The following is a 17,182-nucleotide window of genomic DNA, read 5'->3' as shown; positions in this document are numbered from 1 at the left end:
AATTTTTCAATTTAGGGTGAATGAAACTAATCAAATGATGTTATCTACCCTCATACAAGAGTCAATACAGATTGATTAAATAAAATTAATTAGACGAGGTTTGTTATGAAAAAATTCTGTACCTGATAAAGCACAGTAAGCACTTGGCTGTGTTAGGTCATGAAGTCTTGATAAATTTCAATACAAAAGGCTGAATTCCTTTAGTCCACCTCATTTTCTCATAGTATTTTGTATTTTTAAAACCAATAGACGCTATCATCCTTCCTTGGCATGAACAATTAAATTTGCCCGGAGTTTACAACAGACGGATGTCATGTAGCGCATGCTACTTCAACCATAATGAACTTGCAGGACGAATTGCCTGAAATTGGACTACATTTTGCAATTTGGAACTATAAATTCTAGCCCAGTATAAAATCAACGTCTGTGCCATTAGTTTCCCTATGCACATAAGTGTTTTTCCAGAAGAGCCAGAATATATAGTTCCAAATTGCAAAATGCAGTCCAATTAGGATAAATGCTTCTCTCTGGCTTCCACCTTGTACTTGCCTCTCCATCAATAAATTATTTTATCATTGTGATATCCATTCCACTCAACTTTCTAAATGTACTAACTTACAAGAGATATTTGAAAGTAAATAAAAAATAGAAAAATATATTTATTTAAGAAAAATATAAAACTTTAAATTAAAATATTAAAATATAAACTTACTTGCGTTCATGTATAATTTAGACTCACTCTTTAAGTTCCACCGATTAATTCATAGACAGAAAATGTTCTGTGCAAACATTGGGACCCATTATTCGAGGGTAAATTTTTGGGTTACTTAGATAAAAAGACTAGACCAGATGCCCTACAGAATACTGTCTTCTTTCTTTTAACATCGAGTATTTGAGTAATGAATTATTTAAGTTTCCTATTTACCTCTTCTCGATGAAATCTCTCTATGACCTCCAGATCTTTTCACTTCTGTTGGTGGCTTGTACAGACAAAACGCTTATGGTAAACATAGGCCCAAAACAATAAACAAGTGGTGAGCTTATTGGTTTAAAATTTTGACATTTTTTATGAAGTCTTTTGATGCTGTATAGAAACATGATTTTCAATTTTGACAGCCTATGATTCTGTTTCCATTATTGGCATTCTGCTGCAACCCCAACAATGATTAGGGGATTGATTCTTAATAACGAAAATAACAAGGTGGAGTGGCGACGATTTTGGCGATTAATTTCACAACATATTTTTCTAACGGCTGAAACTGCTGATCAAGAAATAGGAGACATTTCTGAAAAAACAAATGACACTGAGGAAAAAGGTAAGTGATTTACCAGTTTGTAGGACTGTGAGGTTTAGCTTTCAGTCATTTCCAACTTAAATTCTTATTCTGACAACTAATATGTTATAATAGTAACTTTATTTGGTAATTTGGTGAATTTTCAAAATGTATGTTCTCTCAGCCTCATTATGAAGTAAACTTACAATTTTTGACTTATTAAGTAATCCCCTCATTGACTGGTGCCTTTAAATAGGACGGCTGGACGCCAAAGCAATGTATCTCAATTGCAATGGTTCGAAAGTTCCAGGGTTAAAGTTACTCCGTTTTCTTTTCAAAAATAGAGTATCCATGGGAATTCTGAGCCATTGTAACTGAGATACTCCATTTTGCAGTTCAGTTGCTGAAGAGTTTAAACCAAATAAAGAGCTACTACTTGCTCTTCACACGATGGGCAGGAATTGTTGACAGGTAGCTGCATAAACAGTGTGCAGTGTCTTTACGAAATAATTGCTTTCAGAGCATAAAGAAAACTAAAATAAACGATTACACTTTACCCTAATTTCAGGGTTATGAAAATTCCATGATAGGTTATTCTTACCCCCTTTCAAAGATCCGATAACTAGGCCTAATCAAACAAGCACCAAAAAGAGTTAGCCATTAGATCAGTCTTAATAAATTAACAGTTACTTTGAGCAAATCAAAGCATTATAATTTGGATTTTAAAGATGTCATCAAAGGTTCTAGTTTTCTCGCTTGTTGCAAGTTACCCATCACTCTCAGTTTCCCTGTTAAAACTGCAGTTGCTGGTTTCAGTTTACCTAAAAGGAACATATTGAAAAATACATTAAGGTTGGATAATTAAAATTGCTTGTTGAAAAACGTCACTGCAACAGTTGGAGACTTAGAACTTTTGAAATTTTACCTGGCACCTTCCGATTTTTCTTTAGTGATTTTCTTAACGTCACAACGATGAATTCAGCCAAATTATCCATCTTCAAGTAATCCTGACATGCACTTGTAAGGCCACAAACGCAGTAACTCTTTTAAAAGACAAAAATTGCAAAACTTGTATGAGCCAGACAAAACTAATAGATAATTACAGTGCTTAAAAACCGAGGCTGGCAGCATTGTCCCCCAGGCAGTGCTACCTCCAGATTGGAGCAAAAAGACAAACACAGATCTGGACACTTAAGGACATGGTTAATTGCCTGACCTGCAAGCCTTGGTTATTTAGTATCATAATTATCCGTTATTTTTATCGTATTTAAACAAATTTTGCAATTTTTGTACTTCCAAAAAGTGACAGCGTTTGAGACCTAGCAAGTACGTGTCAGGATTGCCTACAGATGGCAATAATTTGGTCAAAATAATCCTTGCCGTACAAAAATAATCACAGAGAAAAAATCGGGGAAATACAAGGAAAAATTTCAAAAGTGCTGACATGATCACTGATCAAAGCAAACCATACTCGAGCCTTACAATTGGAGTTATGGTTTGACAGTTGGTTTATAACTCTTAAATTAGGAAAGGATTATTGCTGCCACAACATCACAGTATCATTCAAATGCCTTATTGCAACCTTTTGTAGAAAAATCGCCCCTAGTTAAAAAAATTTAGAGGAGCCATTTTTCCAGACCGAGGAAAAATTTTAGTTTTTGAGCTTTTAACAGCTCATACTTTCTAGTATCCCAAAAAAACAAAACTTTGCCACTGTTTTGATTCATGTTGTGCCAATAAAGGGTGTTGAGTGTAATTTTGATCAAGTAATTTTCAGCCCTCAACACTACCAACACAACTTTCATATAATTTTCTTTAAAAACTAGATTCTTCTAACTGCAAATCTTAAACTATAATAACTTCCATTTGGTTCACGTTTACAGGATTCTTTTGGCGCAAAAATATTTATGAAACTGTCCTTCATGCATAGGCACAAATTACTCAAAGTTGAAATGCTTGGCACTAGGTTCCTTTTTCTCTGGACAGTTATGATTGAAGATTCGAAAATATTTTCCGGTAGTGCCTGACGTGTCTAAAAGCTGTGGCGCAACCAATATTTTTAGGAAAACAGAGTGTCCGTACCAATATACCTTGGGCCCAAATTTTGATGGCTATGGTTGACCACAAATTATGAAACCTAACCTCTTTTGACCAGAGGTCGGGAAAACTACATTCCGAACTCAAGCTGAACACAAGTTGAGCTTTTTTTACAGCAGACTCCAGTCATCCTTAATTCCTTAACGGTGCAAACCATTAATCAGCGACTGAATAACAAAGTCGACATTCTTATGGTCACTTTCAGCCTAACGTAAACTGACCAACAGTATTCGGGCCCTGAATAGAATACCCACCTCCAAAAAGAGCAAGAAAGTTTTTGAATTCCATCGATAGAACTGCATCAGGGGAGTGGGGAGACTTTCCTTTCCCAACTTGTCCGCCACCATTTTTCAAATCGACGAACCATGTTCCATGTTCATCTCCTAAAAACAAAAAGGCGAAAAAGAGACTGAGAGCATTCAACAATAAATGTCAAATGAATCTTCTAGATGAAAAATTGTTTCTACTTACAATGAGAAAAATAATCATGATCCAGCAGTTAGTAAAGAAAAAGCTTGTATTCGGTGGCTACTACTTTTTTCTCCATTATGAAAGAGATAAATTTTGATAAAAGTTCACACTAAATAACTGATCTGGCGATTATTTCACGTCATGCTTTTCACTCGTATTTTACCCCCTCCTTCGTTGCAAAGCATGACTTTGTGTCGTGACTTCGTCCTATCCATCGTATACGGAATAGGTTTGTAGAAAATCAAAAAAGAAGAAAAAGGACAGATTGCCTTTAATTTTAGCGAATATTGTGTCAATTGAAGTATATCATTATATCCATCAAGTGGCTTGAAGCAGAAACATCCTAGATACAATTAAAAAACTTGTATCACATTTTAATTTTTTAACACATTGACTGCCACAGATTCCAGCGTAAACGGCAACAAAGCATTTGGAAAGAAATGCACAAATGAGACACTGTCCCAACATCAGCAACAGAGACGCCCTTTCTCGGAAAAAAGGGGTAAATTCTAATTTGGCCAGGGACCCTGATAGTAAACTATCGAAATAAACAACGTCTGAACAGAGCAAATGCAGTGCTCATCTCTATAGGCCCGCTTTGATAAAATCAACGTGTTAACAGAAACCTCAGCAACACTTTACTTTATAAATTCTTTTGACAGGTTATTGAAAATTATCTTCTGAAAAGATAACATGAAACGAAAAATAACAAAACGATACACGGATAAAATAGTGTAAACAACACAGAATTAACTTACAAAATTAAAGATTTTAAAGCAAGTTGTTGCCTTATCACCTGTTTAAAAAATTAGAACTCAAGGGGAATTTTATGTAGTCCAGGCAAATAAGCCATGAAAAGGGCTATAGCCTGCAAAAATCCTGGTGAGCAATGTTTTCATCGGTTCCTATGAAATTTTTGACGCTGAATCCGAATTTCAACTTTGCACCATTAAATTCGGACCGGAAAGTTGCCAAATTTGGCAAAAATGGCCTAAAATCGGACTTTTTTCCGGATTATGGCCTGTAACTTGCCAAAAATTGATCTGACGATAAAATTAGTTATTTTCAGAAATAAAGCTCGTTAAATTTCCTATAAAAAAGTTCCTATACACTTTTTTGCTCAAGGCAAATGAAGGCTTGAAAAATGAGCAAAAATTGTGTTTTTCGCGGTTTTTGCCCGCTGTCTCCTGTTTTAATCGTCCGACGAGTAATTTCTGGACAAATTAAGTGAAGATGATAAAATTTACACTTAGTGAAATGAATTGATGCAAATAATAAGGATAACCCAACACATAACAGTATGCGCAATTTTCGCACATTTTACAAAGTTTGGAGCCCGCCAGTGCGCTTGATTTTGCCTTGAGCAAAAAAGTGTATAGGTACTTTTTTATAGGAAATTTAACGAGCTTTATTTCTGAAAATAACTAATTTTATCGTCAGATCAATTTTTGGCAAGTTACAGGCCATAATCCGGAAAAAAGTCCGATTTTAGGCCATTTTTGCCAAATTTGGCAACTTTCCGGTCCGAATTTAATGGTGCAAAGTTGAAATTCGGATTCAGCGTCAAAAATGACATAGGAATCGATGTAAACATTGATACCCAGGATTTTTGCAGGCTCTTTTCCTTGTTTGCCTGGACTAATGCCATTAAATGCATTTATGCTGATTTTAGTTGAATCAGTAAATGTAGCAGGCAGAATATCATTGGAGGGGCTGGGAGGCTAGGGCGCATAAGAGAAGTTTTTGCTATTTCGAGAGATACGTGTTTTAAGTTTTGAAATAGCACCGATCCTTAAGGAGGCGAGAAAGTTTAAACTGACTTTTTGATGCTTAAAACTTGGAATCTGGGAGCGAATTTTTCACGGCATATGCATTATGACTAGTTTTACTTGAGATCATTAATATATAAATTTTTTCAAAAGCTGCACTTAACGCTCCTTGTCCTCCGAGCTCCTCATTTACCCTTTAGTTACCTCACTTGAGAAAAAGCTAGGGTAAAAGTGTTGAATAACTGAGCTGCTAGCTTGGAAGTGATGCAATGAATCTTACCCTTACAATCGATCAATTTATATTAATACCTAACAGTGAAAGTTCAGTTATGTCTTTTAATAAATTAAACAGTTGAATCTTACCGGTAACTTCAAATTGGAAAATTGCTTGTGTCTTGGAGACTAACTCAGAGGACAGATTGTGTTCAATTTTAGCAAAGATTGAGTCGATTGTACCCGTGCTAGAGGTAGCGTTATCACCTGAAATTATGATGGAAAATATGATGGAAAATATGATGACCAAACAAAACACAGATAGCTATTCCCGATATTCCAAATAAATACCTAAAACCTAATTTATTCTTCATGTTCTTAATGCTCATATATTTCATTGCCCAGTAATATCACCAAATTTTGGTAGTAGTCCAACTACATCTCCATTACCACTTTTTAATGCTACATCAAGCAGGGTTTTTTCAGAAGCATTTTTCTAATAAACAATTGACTAATAATTCCAGGGGTTTCACAAGTCTTCATAATTTTAGAATCATCAAAGACAAAAATATAGGATTTAGAGGATCCAAGATTTCATCATTTTTAAGTGATTTAAACAAAAGAAAAGAAGGAAGATTCTAAATTAACACCTTTGCAGAGTCAAATTTTAAAAATGAAATTGAATTTGCTTCAAGCGCTAAAGACAACAATTTGATTTTAATATTCATATGTTTACCGCGCAGGTGAGTTATTTTATATAATTTCATTATTTTTCTAAGAAACCTAAGGAGTTCAAGTTATACATTTAAAAATAATTAAAAATTTATTTACCAATTACATACATAAGAAATAAATTAAACCCATTCATGAAGCACTGGAGCTCCATACTAACTTACGAGGGGCAGTTGCTCTGTCAAACAATTTGAGTGATGGAAAAGTTATGGACCTGGAGCCTTTTGGAAGGTTTCAGAGGGATCTACATGAAACTTTTGTCCAAATCAATTGTTTCTTAAAAATGTTACTAAATTCCTGCAGAGTAATACAATATGATCTTTAAGAAATTGTTTCTTATTGAATAGTGAACTCCGGGTCAGCAGAGTAATACAATATGATCATTAAGGAATTTAATTGTTTCTTATAGACTAGTGAACTCCGGGTCAAAGGACAAATTTATCTCTTTTTGCTAGGTCAGCAATACCTTCAGCGCCAGATTAAACAAACTGTTGCTGTTCCAAAACTTGGATGCGTAGACGCATTGATGCTGTTTTTAGCATATGTAATGCCACTGAAAAATTACAAAAATGCTGCTTAGGCCGCAGCCTTTGTGGTCCCTCTGTAACTCCGGTCCTGCTACTCTCTGAAGACTAACCCTTAGGCCCTCCAGATAAACTAAATTAAAAGAAAAATACTTTCGGAACCATTATTGCAAAAAGGAAAAAAAAGCCTTGGAGAAGATAAAATGTCAGTTTCTTACCTTTTGAAGAGCTTTCACGAGACTGATCTGATGGAGACCCCAAGAAAAAGTCTGGCATTAGTTCATTGGCATGAGCTGCAAAAACGAAAACAAAAGGCATGCAACACATTGATTGATTATTGATGATGGGCCGCATTCATTGTCTTGAAGAAGATGGGTTTTAAAATCTTATTGCAGGAAGTGACCTCCACCACTTGACCTCACTGAAAATTACTGCAATTCTTAGGTTCAACATTCTGAGGTTCAAGGAGAAGCCTTCATGACTCTTTGCATAGATCTAGAACTTGGATTTATCATTAAAAAAACCAGGATATTTAGGGAGCTTTGTAAGGTCCCAAGGATGCAAAGAGTTCCATGTCTATTGGTCTAATTAATTGGCTTTCCCTCATTTTTATCTTGATTCGTATTCCTTTCCTTCTGGAGAGTGGAAGAAAAAAGAAAAAAAAAGAAAAAAAAAAAAAAAAAAAAAACTTATTTTGCCAAGAGTTAGACTTTGCCACCTAAAAGCACCCTCTATAAAAAATAATATCAAATAAATTCTGAGACCTTTCCTGCATTTTTTCCTGTCATCGCAGGGTTTCCTCAAATTCTGTTAGCTGGGCTGCAAGCTCATGATTGAAATTGATAGAAAGAGCTATAGACAAAGAGTAATCCTCTTGGCAGAAAGTGGTCGCAATGGACCGAAGAGCTAAGTGACAGACTAACTATCAGCAACCCATGAGAGACCCTATAAATAGTCCATTATTTTCGCCTTTATTCAGCGACAACCATCGGTTTCAACCAAAAGGATCACTCAATTTACCTATTATCTTCTTTGTCTCTTAATTTCAATCATCAGCCTGCTGCTCACATAATGGGGAAATTTGTGCAACTCTTCAACACCATGAGCCTTACTAGATTCTGCCTGAGAAATATTTGAAAGGAAAAAAAATGTAAATTGTTTAAATACATTTTTAACTTAACTTCACAGAAACGCTGTTTCCGAGGACGTTCTGTATCTGGGTGATTGTCTACGATTTTATCACTTCTCACTTACAATTAGACACATGAATAACAGAGACTGTAATGGGTCAGTTGCACTAGTCACAGAGTTGTATTTTGTTGTTTGATTCTTGTAGATGAGCAAAAAATAATACGGTCTGTCCAAACCGCAACTTACTACGTTCAGTTTTAATCGAGATATTGCCCTTTGAAAAGTCAGGTTTTTGACGTCATCCACCACGGCAGTGACACCCTTGGTTTCTTCCTCTTTTGTTTGATCAGTGATGCAGAGGGTGCAGCGCGAAACTTCAGCGATGTTAAGCGTAAACAAACTGAAGTGAACTGACTGGCCGCCTAGTCTCTTCGCGGTGAGTGCATTATCTCCTGACAAGAAGATCTTTACAGTGCGAATCCTTCTGTTTCTTGAGAGTTTTTACCTTTGACGTCGTTGAAGTTTTGCGTTGCACCCTCTGCATCACTGATCAAACAAAACAGGAAGAAATCAAGGGTGTCACTGCCGCAGTGGATGACATTTATTTATTTATTTACTTACAGTTCCTACGGGTCATAAAGACCCATTTGCTAGACATTACAATGAAATAAAGAAACAACAATATGGCAATAAGGTTAAAAAAAGAAATAGAAAAAAAAATGGTACAATAATAAAGTAGATAACAAAATTATAAAAATTTGATAAAAAGAGAAATAATTACAACTAACTAATTAATTAGGATCAGATAGGAATGTCCTCCTTGAAGCAGTTTTAAAATTAGAGATTCTAGAATTAAAGAGGTCAACTGATACAGATTTAACAACCTCACTCATTCTGGTGACTAGTGACCTATCAGAACTGTTAGAATTAGTATTAAACGTAATGTTCCTAGATCGCAATAACCTGGCTGGAACAGCTAAATTAAATTTACTAAGAAGTTCAGGTGAGTTTATGAAACCATGAAAGAGCTTAAATAGAAATGAGGAATCATTGTAACTAAGTGTATTAACTAGCTCAGACATTTTGAGAGAGGAATAGAGAGAGGACAGGTCATGATCAAAGAGAGATCCAGGCTTTCTAGTCTTATAAGAAGTGAATCTGAGACATCAAAAACCTGACTTTTCAAAGGGCGATATCTCGGTTAATATTGAACGTAGAAAGTTGCGGTTTGGCGGATCTTAATATTTTTCGCTCATCTACAAGAATCAGGCATCAGAACACGATTCTGTGACCAGCGCAACTGACCCATTGCTCAATCCTGAATTGCAAATTTTGTTGAGAAATGAAATTTCAAATTATGAAAAGTCATGACATCCAGGACTTGGTTTTTTGTTCATGAGATGATGGAATATATAGCTTGAAACTCACCAGGGTCACAAGCATACTGCTCCAAGTTAGTTACTCCTTCTTTTTTCAGCACATCTTCATCTATTGCAAAATTTCCAGTGTACTCAGCAGGATCTTTGGTTAAAATGGCGTATGCTGCATCAGCCATAATATCTGGTTTCCGAGACCACTTGGAGGAATCCGGGCCAGTCAGCATCTCAATGGCAGCGGTGTGAATGGCTAAAAATGCAAAAAAAGCAATGGACGCCATCTATGAAACAAGGAGCTTGAATTTCAGAGAGGATAATTTTTCAAAAGAGGGAATCCTTTTTTTTTTTTTTTTTTTTTTTTTTTTTTTTTTTTTTTTTTTTTTTAGTTGCATTAAAAAATCCGAATTTGAGTTGTAACAGAAAACGCTCTCAATATTACTCCCAAAAATTAAGTTGTAAGCTATTCAATTAATCAGGCACTAATAGGAGGAATGAAATTACATCGCACCAGAAAAATTTTAGACTCCAAAAATGGAATATTAAAAATTTAAACAGTGTTTTTTTTAAAGCAAATTTCATGGCATACTGACTTCAAACTGCCATCAATTCCTTTCTGTTGAATGTTTTGGGGCACTTTATACATCCAAATATTGATTGTGATGATTAACATTATGATTCTACAATGTGACTTTCTCACATATTTTTTGTAATTTCATCAAGAGCGGTTTACGTTTTTTCGTTCTTGGCTGACTGAATTTTCAGCAATTTAAGTGTAAACTTACATGCACAATGATTCCATTGCACGTCAGTTTTTTTGTACTTTAAAAACACATGTATTTTGTTGTAAGTCCTAATTTTTTTAAAAGTAGACATACTAAATAAGATAATAACCTGTTGCAGGCCATAAGCAATTGACCGCGATATTACTACTTCTGAATTCTTCAGCCATCCCGAGCGCACACATTGACATACCGTACTTGGCAATGGTATAAGCAACATGATTTTTGAACCACAATGGATCTAAATTCAAAGGAGGGCTAATGTTCAGGATATGAGCATGTTTACTTTTCTGTAAATAAGGTAAGCATGATTTGGATCTGAAACAAGCGAAACAAACACATAAGGAAAAAGTGATTAAAACTATGAAGTGCTTGAAATCACTTGGTGCCTGTGAAGGAGCAGGTAAAACATGAAAAATGCTCTTTTTATAAAACTTATGATTTAAATATGCAGCAAAGCTAGACAAAGAAGAAACTTTTCAGATCCTCAGTATCTGCTCCAAAATGTTCTGCACATTCTCATACTTGGTGATCCTAAAGTCCTGCATCACCCATATACTGTCATGCTTAGGAAAAACGCCGTATGAGCCATCAGACGTTGCCAACTTTCCCTCAATTAAATACAAATTTACAGGACTTATTGTGAATATTTTTCCTTAAATTTTTTAGACATTATTATTTGAAATTTTATCTGGAAATCTGCAAATTTCAAGGAAAAATATGCATGTATTTTCCGAAAAATACATGTTTTATCCGGGGAAATTTGGCAACTTTCAAATGTTCATACGGCGTCCTTCCTCAGCACAACAGTATAACCCCTAGGATCCTTATCCCTTCTCAGGGTGGTCCCTTTAAAATTTTGGGCGTTCCCAAAAGTTATCTCCTTTGACCTTGGAGTACTCACGAAATTTCAAGTCTCTATCTCAATTTCTTCAAAAAGCACAGGGGTGATGTCTTGTGTTGGTGGTGGACCTTTGGACTATACAGATTAAGTCTGAAAACTTTCGTGAGAGTATGCCCGAGCAAAACAATGTATATCAAATCGGTAAAATTTTTCGGTCTAAAGAAATTTTATTTCGGCTGAAAATCTAAAGGGGAATTAAACACTTAGTGTGATAGATTGTGGATTTCATTCAATGACGATAAGACATTGATGGTGCTACCTGAGCAATACTGTGAATTTTATGGCTGGAAAGGAAGAAACAATGGTGAGAGAAGGAGAAGCAAAAAAAAGACAAAAAAATAAATGAATGAAAGGAGAAAATGAGAGAGAAAAGAAAAAAAATGAGTGCGAAATCAAGAGAAAAGAAAGAGAGGAAAAAGATAAAGAAAAGAGGGGAATGGACAATAAAGAAAGAAGGGAGAGAGAAAAAAAGAGAAAAAGTAAGAGAATAGGAGGAAAGACAATAAGAATGAAGAAAAGGAGAAACGTAGGAAAAAAAGAAATGAAAAGAAAGAAAACAAGGAGGAGAAAGGAAAGAAAATTTGGGGAAGCAAAAAGATGGAGGAAACCTCTTATCCTGATCATTCATGAGCTAGCCTTAAACCTACTTAGGTTGAGAGAGACTTATAAACCTTCCAAAAGTCGTTTGCTCTAAAAAAGAGTATCTACAATTAATTTCAAGGAAACTATATTTTTGATAGTTGTATTTGCAACTTTACCTCTCAATTACTTGATTCATTGTAATAAGAAGAGTCATGAGCTGAGGTGGAATTTTCCAAGAAAGAATGTGCAACCACTGATACTCACACAAGAAAAGTGCCGCGAGCATTGACACCATTCATCAAGTCATACCGTTTCATAGGTGTTTCTAACGTTCCTGTTAGCATGATAGCACTAGCATTATTCACGACAATATCTATTCCGCCAAAAGTTTTAACGGCTTCATCAACTGCTGACTGCACTTGATTTTCGTGCTGAATATCAACAACGCATGGCAGACACCTCCCACCTGCTGCTTCCACTGCAATCAAACCAAATTTGAACACCTTTCTAGTGTAATAAAAAAAATTCATCTTGATTCTGTAGAGTCAAACTGCAGATAGGTACTATGATTTTTGACCGACCTCAAGGAGAGAGACCTCAATCTATAGTGCCGTGCAAAGGAAAAAACACCATATTCCCTTGCCGAATTTCCTCCGATTAAATTTTTGCTTTTGAGGAAAGTTATGGATATTTTAGTTTGAAATTTTCAGATAATTTGCTGATCACGAATGAAATTTGGTAGCAAAATTGAAGAAAATATGAACATGATTTTCCTGAAAATACTCATTTCATTAAAGGAAAATTGGCAACATGGAGGCTCATGAAACGTTTTTTCTTGGCATAGCAACACGGGAACAAGATTTTCAGAGGGGGAGTTTTTGATGAATTTGATCAAAGATCAGAGTTTAGATTACAATGGAAAACTCCCTTCAGTAGGTGTCTCAAAGAATAATTTACAATCGGTAGGGTTCATTTTCGTCTTGATAGAAGGTAAACCTACACTATGATACCTACGACAATTTTGAGCCCTAAACAGACCGGATTAGATTTTCAAACAATTTGTTCCTGAAAATATAGGACCTTGCACACTCTTAATGGGAAAGTGCACCATAATCGGTTTTTAATTTTTGTATTGCATTCAATTCTTCTCAAGATGCTGATCAAAAGTCATCATTGCGCCAACTTTCTACGATGCACCGTTTTCGCACAACATGCCCAGAAAGTTTCAATTATTCGGCGATGAAGAGTCAGAAGGATTCTTCATTTCAGCACTTGAGTGAATGGTCGGCTGTGTGTCAACAAGGAAATCAGGAAAACTCCAGCACCGAGCAGCAGTCTTATCTTGGATTCCTCACGCCTTTTAGCTTGACCATCCAAATGAGTTTTGTGTGGAGCATAAGAACAGGGCAGTTAAAGAAATACTGTGAACGTCAAACGGACAAGAGCGGGAGGGAGATAGCTCTAGAGTAGGCAGGAACAGATAAGAGGACATACACGTGCAACGGTTTTCCTTATCTGCATCAGGCCTGTTCTCAAATGTCTTATTCTTTTTTACTCTTTATCACCGAATAATTGAAACTCTCCAGGAAAGTTTCAATTAGTGGGAAAACGGTGCATCGTAGAAAGTTGGCACAATGATGACTTCTGATCAGCATCTTGAGAATAATTGAATGCAATTAAAAATTAAAAATTGATTGTGGTGCACTTTCCTGTAAGGAGTGTGTGGGGTCCTTTCTCTATCTTTCAAATCGCCATAATTCAATTTTATGTGTGAATTTTTGGGTATTCTTTGCTATACTGTTTGCACATAATCCTCCTCTACGCTCTGTTATCAATGGAAAGAAAATAAAAAAAAATTGACTAAGTTTTTGATCAGCCACATTTAAAAAAAGATAAAGAAAAATTGAAAAAAAACTGTAAAGCATTCAGTGCCTACCTATGGATGTTGGTTAGCTTTATGGGAACTTATTCCCATTCAAATTTATAAGACAGAATTCCTACAATATCCAAAATGTGTGGATGAGCGTGGACTTTTGAAAAAATCCTTACCATTTCCTGGATATATGATGATGACCACCTTTGGCAACACCTTGATTTCACAACTTTATCTTTAAGGGTGATGAGCAGGCTTCATGAAAGAAACATTAAACTTTGCGCAACTAGAAAATCATTCTCACTATTTATCAAATGGTGACCCCTACCAGGCTTTACAAATGAATCAAAAAACATACGGACAAAATTCTTGGAGGTAGAGAGTAGATTGCTCCAATGCTGTTTCATTGTTGACAAGTACTGTAATACCCCGGTATCCACAACCCTGCCATCTGCGGATTCGCTAACCCGCGATCGGGGAAGAGAATCTTGGCAACCATGAATGAAATGACTGTGGGAAGGTTGTCATGGAAGTGAAGCGCCAGTTGATAAAGTTTTCCTTTTCCTAACCTTACTTAATTATTTCATTTCAAATCATTCAAATCTTGCCTTCAAGGCATTGTTGCTGTTAGAAAACACGACAGCGCACAGCGAACAAGCTAGAATATGCTCATCCTAACATCATTATCGAGTTTCTACCCCCCAACACCACTTCTCTCATACAACCGATGAACAAAGAAATTATTAGAGCTTTTAAGAACCACTACACTTGCAGGGCGTTTGAGCATATTGTGGATGTCATTGATAAGGACTCAAATGCGGACGTACGGCAAGCTTGGAAGGGTTTCAATACAGCACACTCCCTTTCTATGATTGAGGGTTCCTTGAAGGAACTGAAACTTAGCACTCTCAACAATTGTTGGCGCAAGTTATGGCTGGAAGTAGTGCAGAGGAAAAAGAAAAGCTCAAAGAAGAAAGCTATGGACAAGGATGAAGAGGAGATTGAGGATGAGGCTGAGCTCTCTGCACTAAAGTTTGAAGTTGCCGAAATCGTGGCTCTAGCCAAAAAGGCTTGGTTCTAGGACGTCACAGACAAAGAAATCCAAGATCTCTTGAGCAGCCACTCAAATGAACTTACTGAGGAGGATCTTCCTGAAATGATTGAAGAACAAACTGTGGATGATGAACGAGAAGAAGAAGAAGAGGAAGAGAACTTGCCTCAGCTTCATCTTAAAAATCTATGCGACTTCATAAGAAATGTCCAAAACGATGGTGAGGAAGCACTTCGTATCGATCTGCACACGAAAAGGGCACTGAATTTCCAACGAGGCCTCAGCAGTCTACTTCTTCCATACATTGAAATACAAAAAGATCTATGGTGTAAAATGAAACAACCAACTCTAGTGACTTTCTTCCGCAAACCATAGGTGAATGTAAGCATTTTCCATTTAACATGTCCTCTAACCCTTCATTTTCCATAAGACCAATGCCCCCGTATCCGCAAATTTGGTACCCGCAGGGTTTTCGCAGAACGTAACCCTCGCGAATACCGGGGTATTACAGTACTACAACTGGAAATTTTTCAATCAAAAGGAACTATATCCATTCTGACATTACCCCTGAGAACACCAACCATCCATAAATTAAACCACCTTGAACCCAATGCAACATGGCTGCTTTACGATTCAAATCATGAACAAAAATTTCATTAAAAAAAGAGGGAAAAATATATTTACTTCAAATAACACAATAGATATTGCCAGCACGGCCTAGATATATAATTTTTTGGTACAACTGCGACCTGAAAGTAAATCAACAGACACCGGTGCAAGGGTACACAGTGGTCAATAATTTTTCTGAAATCACCAAATCTTTTGGGGCATGATATTTTTCCGTTTGAAATGGGGTTGCATTGTTGGCTACTTAGATAGCATTTTTCTCAGCTAAAATTTGATTACTTACATGAAAATCAGAAATATGCAGGCATTATCATTTTTCAACTACTGTCCAATTCAAAATGCCTTGAAAAAATTGTGAGAAAGCCTGAATATGACGAGGCAATTTTCGTTGCTTTATTAAATTTGGATAATACCTTCTTGTGCGGCAGTATAAATTGTTCCAGGAAGTTTTGGATGCGGCTCAGCAGTCTTGGCAGCAATTATAATATTGGCACCATCTTTGGCTGCCTTCAAAGCTATTGCTTTTCCAATTCCACGACTTGCACCAGTAATAAAAATTGTAAGTCCCGACAACCTCCTGAAAATACGAAATAAATAATGACAGGATGTCTGGGTGTCCACAGCCTTGTCAGGAAAAATTATCTTGACTTTTTCAGGTTTTCTGGGACCAAAATTCTCTGATTTTTGATACTGAAAGTTTGCCTACTTTGCCTACTTAAATATAGGCTGATCTCTCATTGAGAAAAGTAAAATAGGATCAGAAATTGCTGTCTGAAGTCTATAATTGATGATAATTCAAACCGATGAATAAAAAGGACTTCTCCTTGTCCTTCATAGAGGATTTTCTTCAGTTAGATCTTGATGGGTTCAATAAGTTGATCATAATTTTAATGGAAAAAACAGGAAAACAAATTGGTGGCTACAGCTTTATCATAGTGATAGTGAACTTCGGATGCTATTTCACAACCATGACACTTAACAAGTTGCTTTTTGCAACTTGCCTCTGCTTGCCAATTGAGCAATGTACTGAAACTCTGATTCTGAGAACTTAGGGGTAAAAAAATATTTAAGGTTCAAGTGAACTTTCAATCACTTAGGATAGCAATTCAAATGAGGTGCAGAAGTGAGAAATAATACTTCGACTTCATCAATAAGTCATTAATTTAAGTTTGAGAGTAAACAAGATGGGTGTTACACGTCGCATTAAAACAAGACGGAGTTGTGACAGTTATAACTTTAAAACGTGCATTTCTTGGAGCATGGTTGAAATTGTAACGGATAAAATCTCTTGGAAATAAACTACAGCTTTAAATTTTGGCTACAGCGAAAAAAAAAAGGTTTTGGACATAATCCTCTACTTCTTAAAGATGTATTGTATAAATACTTGATGATGAGGGAGGGACCGAGGAGAAAGAAAACTGAATTGTCTCACCTAGAGTTCATCATAATGATAACGATGCTTTAATTATTTGAAACTAGTTACAGCATTCAATAAAAGCCCAAATTTACTGTCAGTATTGAACTTTGTACCACTATTTCCCACTAAAATGATGATGACGATGACATTCACTCACGGAACGGAATGATTCAACATACATAACCCTAGACCAAGACCATAGAGGCATCATATATAGGGTAGCCATGATAGAGGGTTTTCTAGCCAAAAACAGGTAAACTACAGCAAATACAGACACAACAACATCTATCGTATCGTCATAACTATCGGTGCTTTTAGGAAAGTCGCCTCTGATTGGTCAGTACAGTGGTTTCCTAAGGCGC

General features: G+C 36.0%; 1 protein-coding gene and 1 pseudogene across 1 annotated transcript; one reads left to right on the top strand and one right to left on the bottom strand.

Moving 5' to 3' along the window:
* Nucleotides 1–639: 639 nt before the first annotated feature.
* Hsdl2 (Hydroxysteroid dehydrogenase like 2) lies at nucleotides 640–17,016 on the bottom strand. The gene is made up of 9 exons (XM_019053494.2): nucleotides 16,836–17,016; nucleotides 15,817–15,980; nucleotides 12,117–12,330; nucleotides 10,479–10,684; nucleotides 9,640–9,837; nucleotides 7,299–7,373; nucleotides 5,975–6,091; nucleotides 3,626–3,754; nucleotides 640–2,095 (listed from the first exon to the last, which is right to left on the bottom strand). Exons 1-9 carry the CDS (start codon nucleotides 16,847–16,849, stop codon nucleotides 1,983–1,985), a joined length of 1,230 nt encoding a protein of 409 aa, XP_018909039.1. The 5' UTR covers nucleotides 16,850–17,016; the 3' UTR covers nucleotides 640–1,982.
* LOC140224705 (tigger transposable element-derived protein 1-like) lies at nucleotides 12,337–15,810 on the top strand (annotated as a pseudogene).
* Nucleotides 17,017–17,182: the final 166 nt, after the last annotated feature.

The sequence above is a fragment of the Bemisia tabaci genome, chromosome 5, assembly GCF_918797505.1.
Source record: "Bemisia tabaci chromosome 5, PGI_BMITA_v3".
In the NCBI taxonomy this organism is placed as follows: Eukaryota; Metazoa; Arthropoda; class Insecta; order Hemiptera; family Aleyrodidae; genus Bemisia; species Bemisia tabaci.
The sequence above is the reverse complement of the archived record's forward strand: the minus strand, read 5'-3'. Positions and strand labels throughout refer to the sequence as shown.

Coding starts and splice junctions, on each gene's coding strand:
- Hsdl2 (XM_019053494.2), bottom strand. Junction 6,092..7,298: donor TCGTGAAAGCTCTTCAAAAG/GTAAGAAACTGA, acceptor TCATAATTTCAG/GTGATAACGCTACCTCTAGC. Junction 3,755..5,974: donor TTTCCAATTTGAAGTTACCG/GTAAGATTCAAC, acceptor TTTTGTTTTTAG/GAGATGAACATGGAACATGG.